At 33.0% G+C, this 7,828-nt stretch overlaps 1 protein-coding gene across 1 annotated transcript in view; it reads left to right on the top strand.

Moving 5' to 3' along the window:
- The window catches only part of LOC117172600 (glucose dehydrogenase [FAD, quinone]-like), a 19,620-nt gene extending 12,679 nt beyond the window's left edge, over positions 1 to 6,941 (top strand). Inside the window, exons 5-8 of the mRNA XM_033360688.1 lie at positions 831 to 1,091; positions 1,161 to 1,391; positions 2,335 to 2,662; positions 5,915 to 6,941. Coding sequence (XP_033216579.1) covers positions 831 to 1,091; positions 1,161 to 1,391; positions 2,335 to 2,662; positions 5,915 to 6,410 — 1,316 coding nt within the window. The 3' untranslated portion in view covers positions 6,411 to 6,941. The remainder of the gene's footprint in view (positions 1 to 830; positions 1,092 to 1,160; positions 1,392 to 2,334; positions 2,663 to 5,914) is intronic.
- Positions 6,942 to 7,828: the final 887 nt, after the last annotated feature.

The following is a 7,828-nucleotide window of genomic DNA, read 5'->3' as shown; positions in this document are numbered from 1 at the left end:
CAGCACATAGAATTGCAAATGGAAGAGACCCTCTTCTTAAAATGGTCAGGAATCACGAGGAAGTAGGCAAAGGAGCATTTCTGTACAAAGCAGCGGAGGAGGACTTATATAATTTTTAATGACATTGGATTGATGATTTTTCCTGATGTGGAGACCAATTGACTCTCGAAATGTCGACAAATTTTTAATAATGGAATAAAGGATCTTCTCAACATCAACATCGTGGTATTTTACTTGGCCTGAAGTATGTCATTTCTACATCTTACTACATTTATAATTAACTATTTACTCAGACGCATAACATCGCTATTTTTCCATCGATTTATGAGAATGTGTTCGTTAAGGCCGAAGGAGCTTTAAAAAAAGAGAATTCACAATTGTAAAATTACTCTTGTCGATGTTTTCACCTTCAGTTTTAAAAAGTCTATGCACAAAGATTGACCGCGTAGCGCACGGTAAAATACATTAGCGAGCGCAAAGCGCGAAGTAAATACATTATCGAGCGCGAAGCGCGAGAACCAACAGTCGCGCGCCCTAGGCGTGTTCAAACTTGCGAGCGAAGCAAGCCTCGGGCCCAGCGCGCTATGAGAATATACCTGCGAAACGGGCGGATTTTTAAAATTATTTTTGATAATGCTGATTATCCTATAGTCGTTTTCCATGTAATGAATTTCCTATGAACCATGGAATTCTTTGCAATCCCATGCAAATTTGCAATCTGGCAATTTAGTATGCACCAAACATCCGAGTAATAAGCCTCTCGAATATTTTCTAACCAAGTGCTACATATTAATTATTGACTACAATATATTCTTTTCTTATTTTAATAGGCTACGATACAGTGGATTTGAATGGAAGAAAGCACACTGGATTCGCAATTGCTCAAACTACAACAGAAAATGGTTCCAGATTTTCCGTGGCTCGAGCCTTTGTCCGACCTGCCAGAAATCGATCAAATTTTCACATAATTTTGAATTCGACTGCGACCAAGATTATTTTTAACGAGCAGAAAAAAGCAGTGGGTGTTGAATTGGTTCGTGATGGAAAATTAGAACGGGTTGGTGTTGACAAAGAAGTCATCGTTAGCGGAGGTTACTATCCTGAACAAATTTTCTAATTTCTCTTAAAGTGATTGTTTTTAACTCTCGAACTATTTTCAGGGGCAGTCAATTCACCACAGATACTTTTGAACAGTGGAATTGGACCAAGAGAGGATTTGGAAAATGTTGGAGTTCCGGTAGTTCATGATCTTCCTGGAGTTGGAAAAAATTTACACAATCATGTTTCCTATTCTCTCAGTTTCACTATTAATGAAACAGCTGTTAATACACTAAACTGGGCCACTGCTATGGAATATTTACTTTCAAGAAATGGACCCATGTCTGGGACAGGTAATACACCCAAATTTTAAATAATTTCTTCTTCAGAGAAGAAAAACTTTAAAAATCCACATCATCGAAAAATTATTTCCTCCCCTCACTTTCTTTTCACTTCTCCTCTCTTCCCTACTTCTCTATCCTATAATTTTCCTTCTTACCCTTACTTCCTTACCTCCCATAAATCACCACCCCTTGCTTATTTTTCTTACTTTTCCTAATTCCTCCGCATTTTCCCACTATACGCTACCATCACTTCCTCCCCACTTCCATCCCACTTCCTTTCCACTTCCTGTTTTTCCTCTCCATTACCTTCTCTTGTTTATCGTACCTCTCCCTCCCTTGCTCTCCCTTTCTATACCTATCACTATTTCTCATTCTCTTACTTGCTCTTGCATCACCACCCCTTGCTTCTCCTACTAATTGATAAAAGCCTGATCCTTTAGACATTAGACAAAGTAGGCGCTGTGTACTTGAAAAAAGCGTTTCGGATCCAATTATGGCATGAATTAAGTCCTTTAAATCTCCCCCTCCCATACTTTTTCTTCCTTACTTCCCCTTCTTTCACTACCGCTGTTCTCACATCCTCTGCTCTCACTTTCCCTCTGCTCATGCTTACACTTACTTCCCTCTTACTTTGCTACTTCCTTTCTTCTTACTTTTTACGCACTTCCCATAATTATCCTCTCATCACTCCCCCTACTACTTCTGCACTCCTATTCTCTTACTTTCCCCAATGCCCCTATTATTAATTCCCCTCACTTCATTGCCCCACACTGCCCCTACTAATTTTTAAAATCTTCATCTTATAAAAATTACTCAAAGTAGGCACCATGTGCCTATAAAAAAGTGTTTCTTAGCTTATTATAGCCCCCACACCTAGTCTCTACCAAGAGCTACGAAACCCTTGGAAAAAAAAGAATTTTTGGAATTCTTAGAGTGATTTTGTGATTTACAGGTGTTTCAGAAGTAACAGCAATGATAAATACAAAGTACGCAGATCCTCGAGAAGACAATCCAGATATTCAATTAATTTTTGGAGGATATTTGGCATATTGTTCAGAAACTGGAACTATTCGGGAAAAAGAGGGTTCAAAAACAGAAATTAACATCTATCCAACTGTACTCCATCCAAAAAGCAAAGGATATCTTAAACTAAAAAATTGCGATCCTCTTTCGAAACCAATTATACAACCAAAATATTTGCAACATCCAGACGATGTTGGTGCCCTCGTTGAAGGAATTAAATTTGCAATTCGATTGGCCGAAACTCAAAGTCTCAAGGCGTGAGTGTTTTAACATTTTTCTGATATTATTTACAATCTTTAAGATCAAGAAATAATTTTATAAGCGTCCTTATTCAATTTATACATTTAACTAATTTCTTATCACAAAACAAATTCTTGAACAAAATATACCCCCTATACAATCCTTGAAATTAGGAAATTAATTTAATTTTTTTTAATCTGATAATTAACAACTTTTCCGAAACCAAACTAGCCATTTTCAACCCATAAAATTAAGAAACGTCTTCTAAATTATCCAAATTGTCAGAATAAAATTATTGCGTCTGAACACATTGCCTCTTCACCAGAAAAATTGTTATTGCAATAATTTTTTTCACTCTAATTGAATTTAAGCTCCTTTTTCCATCCCATAAATTTTGAGAATTCTCTAAACAGCCCAAAACCTTCCCAAAATATTCCACATTGAATAAATTTTCTTTAAAAGAATAATTTTCTAAAGGAAAAACATCTGTAAAAATTCGAAGACCTTTCAGTTAAGGGATTGCTTTATAGGGGTTCTGGAATATTGTATCAATATACAAAATTTTAATCACAAATTTGTTAGACCTTTGTACTTCAAAATTCCTGAAAATAAACATTCGTTCAAATAAATTCTATTAATTTCAAGTTTCGACAATCGGAGGACTTAAAATAATTATAAGAAATAAAAACGGCAGCTTTCATCTTCCTTAAAATTGTTGTCTCTTTAAATTTATATACTCCAGCGTTATTTTTTCATTACATTTGAAAAAAGTCTTAAATTAGACTGCTAAAAACGGGTTTTTATTCCTCACATTATCAAACAGGAATACCTCAATTTAAATTTCGCGCCAGGGTCAACTGTGGCTCGAGTAATTCTAGCGCGAAATTTTAATTTAAGATTTTTTTGTACATTTATATTAAACTGAATAAAAATAATCATAGAACGAATCCATTTCAAATCAGACAGGACCCTACACTTGAAATCTCAGAATCTCTCGACGGCGAAATATTTTGTTTTTTAGAGGATATTAGGCGATACCTATTTTTCTGATTTGCAAACAGAATTTTTTCTAAAAAGTTATACGTATTTGAATTTTGTGCATTGTTTTTAAAAAAAACACGCTTTTTTCTTTAAACCTCTATAACCTTCGTCCTAATTGAAATTTGTTATTTTTTATTCTAATAGCGTTTACCATCTTACTTCAAAATCCGCCGGAAAATTGAAAAAAAGATTCAAAATTAACAAAATGTTAGCGGTTTTTCTGAAAAAATTGAAAATTCATTTCCTCAAAACACCCACCTTTCAATTTTTTGTTTTAAACTTGTATGTTGATAATGAAGATACCTTGTAAGTTCTATGCTTGCTAAATAACTTTTGTAACCAGGAGAATCATTTTTTATTACAAACGAATTTTCTACCTTTTCTGGATACAATGATAGATACGAAAAAATGTTAAGATAAACGTTTGTAGGTCTAAATAATTTCGATGAAAAATGTCTCTTGTTCTTTTGCGATATTTTTCATAATAGATTTTATGCTTTCACGATGATTCATTTTGATAAAAAGAGATATTTCGGGTTTCACTCGTGTAAAAAACTACGAATTGTTTGCCGACGTTTCGTGAACATTGCAGTTCACATCTTCAGGGCTGACCTGAAACTGAGGTATCAACTATCAAGTCATGATGTTCTTAGGTATACTCTCTACGATGACTGTGATTGACCAGAGCGCTCCACCGTGGGGATTGGTCGTACTTGATTGGTAAATCAAGTCTTTAAAAAAAAAGCGGTGAGCGAACGTATTAAGAAACACGAAAGTAAAGTCAGGCTAAGACATTTCATGCAATCAGCACTAGCTGAACATCATATTGAAACAGGACATAACATTTTAGTTGTTGAAACAACAGTCATTGCAAAAACACGCAACAAATTTAAAAGAAAACATAGAGAAGCAATCGCAATCTTAAAACACGCTAATAACATCAATACGGACAATGGATATAATACCAATCCGACTTGGCTTTCCGTTCTCCCGGATTAAAAAAAAAAAGACGTGATTGGCCAATCAAGTACGACCAGTCCCCACGGTGGAGCGCTCTGGCCCATCACAGGCATCCTACAGAGTATACCTAAGAACATCATGACCTGATACCTCAGTTTCAGGTCAGCCCTAAACATGTGAACTGCAATGTTCACGAAGTGTCGGCAAACAATTCGTAGTTTTTTACACGAGTGAAACCCGAAATATCTCTTTTTATCAATATTTTTCATAGTTTACGATAAAAATTCAAAACCACATTTTTAGGTAAAAAAAATTCTCCCGGCCTCAAAAATGGTTTTGCCCGCATGATGCTGCTAAGATGCTCTTTTTATGTCAGTAGAAACGAACAAAAAATATTTAGAAAAATAAAAAGGTAGGGTTTTTAAGGAAGTGTTTTTTATTACTTTCTTCAAATTTTGAAAACATAAAAAAATATAATTTCAGGGAAAAAACCCTTTTCTTATTTTTCTAAATATTTTTTTAAAAGTTTCTACTGATAAAAGAAAGACATTTTAGTCACATAATGCAAGCTATACCATTTTTGAGGCCGGGAGAATGTTTGTCCCCCTAAGAATGTAGTTTTTGAATTTTCTCGTAAACCATCCAAAATGTCAATTAGAGGATGTTAAAAAAAATATAAACATAAAAATGCGACAAAAAAGCAAGCGACTTTTTTATATAACTTTTTCAGATGTGCAAACTTTTATCTGTCCTGGCTGCAAAAGTTCTTTAGCTAACATCAAACTTACAAATTAACTTCATTGTCAAAGTACAAGTTCAAAATGAAATTGACAAAAAATTGAAAGGTGGATTTTTTGAGAAAATCGATTTTTAATTTTTTCAGGTAAATCGCAGTCATTTTGTTAATTTTGACCATTTTTTCAATTTTTCGGCAGATCTTGACATAAGACGGTGAAAGCTATCAGAATCAATAAGAAAATAATAAATATCTCAATTAGGCCGAAAGTTATAGAGGTTTAAAAAAAATCCGGGTATTTAAAAACAGTGCGCAACGTTCAAATATGCATAACTTTTTAAAACAAATTCTATTGGCAAATCTGAAAAATACATATTGCGTAATTTCCTCTAAAAACAATATATTTCGCCCTGGAGAGATTCTGCAATTTCAAATGTACTGCCTGATTTTAAATGGATTTGGTCCATAGAATATTAATCAAGTTGTGTTTAGCGCCACGTATATTGAGCCAGTTACCATTTTTTTTTTGCAGTGTTGATTTCGAGTTAGATAGAACCCCATGCAAAAATTGTGAGCACCTAGAATTTGGCAGTGATTCCTACTGGGAGTGTGCTGTAAAACATGATACATTTCCTGAAAATCATCAAGCTGGTTCCTGTAAGATGGGGCCTCCATCGGACCCACTGGCAGTTGTTGATAATGAATTAAGAGTTAAGGGCATTCAAGGTGTCAGGGTTGCCGATACCAGCATAATGCCCCAAGTTACTTCCGGAAATACCAATGCCCCCGCAATTATGATAGGGGAACGGGCTGCCGATTTGATCAAAAACAGTTGGAATTCAAAGCCCATCAAGTCTGAATCCCCCCATAATAATCCTCATAATTATGGACAGTATCCCAACCATGCTCATGACTATGATCATAACCACTATCATCATTATCATCATCATCATCATCATCAATACGACAATGGTCAGCTTCATCCTCTTCCAAAAGTACAGCGTTCCAAATTTGCAGCCGCTGCTTAATACCATAAATTGCTCGTGTAATTAACAAAATTTTGACCTCCGTTTATGAATTTTTCAACAGAAAATAGCCACGAATATTAATTAGATTTATATTCTGTGTGTGAATATTTCTATTCAATATTTATAGTTTGACATAAAAAGATTCTGCTATTCAAATTGCCCGCCAAAATTACTCGAGATAGACTTGAACATAACCTTACAGTTTGACGTCTTTCTGGCGCGCAATTTAAATAAAGATTTTCTTTTTTCATATAAAATTATTTATTCATTAAGTATCAAAATTTGTCTGATTACTTTATTTCTAGTCATCTGAACTTCGATATTCTTCTGATGTATTCAAGTATCATTTTATTTTAGACGAATCTTGTATTAAAATTGATAAGAATTTAAAAATAACAATTTTATCAAGAAAGCTTTGAAGATTAAAATATTTTAAAGGCAATAAGAAAGAAATAATTTTTTGAATTATCAGGCCCTTGGGACAGTCATACGTTCTGCACGATATCGTCACACTTATTGGTCACGCTGATTATTCCATATCACGAAAATCGCGCAGATGGAACTATATTATAAATACCATGATTTTTAGCCATAGCTATGGACTAGAAATGCAATTTCTCTTAATATTTATGGTTTTTGAGTGAAAATAAAAATTACATCAAGCAGGACAGAGAAACAAATAATTGTTTAGTTTCATGCTTCAATTTAAAAATTTGAAGGCCTATAATTTATCAAACATTTTAAGATAGGACATTTCAAAACAAAATAATTTCAAAAGGAAGAAATTGTTTTAATTAAAAATCATACTGTTAATAATAATTTTTTTAAATGCTTGAAAAAATTTAAATAAGTGATTATATTTTACTTTGTGTCCCTTTTTTTAAGAATTCGTTTTTCTTCTTCTGTTTTGCTTTTGCTTTTAATTAAAGATTCAACTATTTAATTTGTCATTGAAAATTCATTAGTTTTGGTTAATTTATTCTATTTTATTCAAGTAATTTGTTGATAAAAATACTTTTTTTCTTTGTTTAAAGTTCATTTTTTGTAACTGTAAATTAAAAAATTATATTTTTGGATGAAAATTAATACGCTTTATTTGAAAATTCTACTACTAAATTTTTAATTTAGAACTCATCTTTATTTATTGAAACGTATCGTATTGAACGTATCGTTCTTGTTAACAGTTCAACAATTTTATTGAAAACTTATATATATTTTATTATAAGTTCCTCTTCTTTGGTAACAAATGAATCACCTTAATTGAAAATTTAACCGCTCGGTTGAAAGTTCTACTTTGATCAAAATTAATATTATTATTTTAAGAACCATCTCTTTTGTTTGAAAATTAAATATTTGGGTGGAAATTCCTTTTTATAAAAACTATTGCGTTCCTGAATTCATCTTCATCGATTAAAAAT

This window comes from Belonocnema kinseyi, chromosome 5 (assembly GCF_010883055.1).
Source record: "Belonocnema kinseyi isolate 2016_QV_RU_SX_M_011 chromosome 5, B_treatae_v1, whole genome shotgun sequence".
Taxonomy (NCBI): domain Eukaryota; kingdom Metazoa; phylum Arthropoda; class Insecta; order Hymenoptera; family Cynipidae; genus Belonocnema; species Belonocnema kinseyi.
Note: the sequence above shows the minus strand (reverse complement) of the source record. Positions and strands in the feature narration are given on the sequence as shown.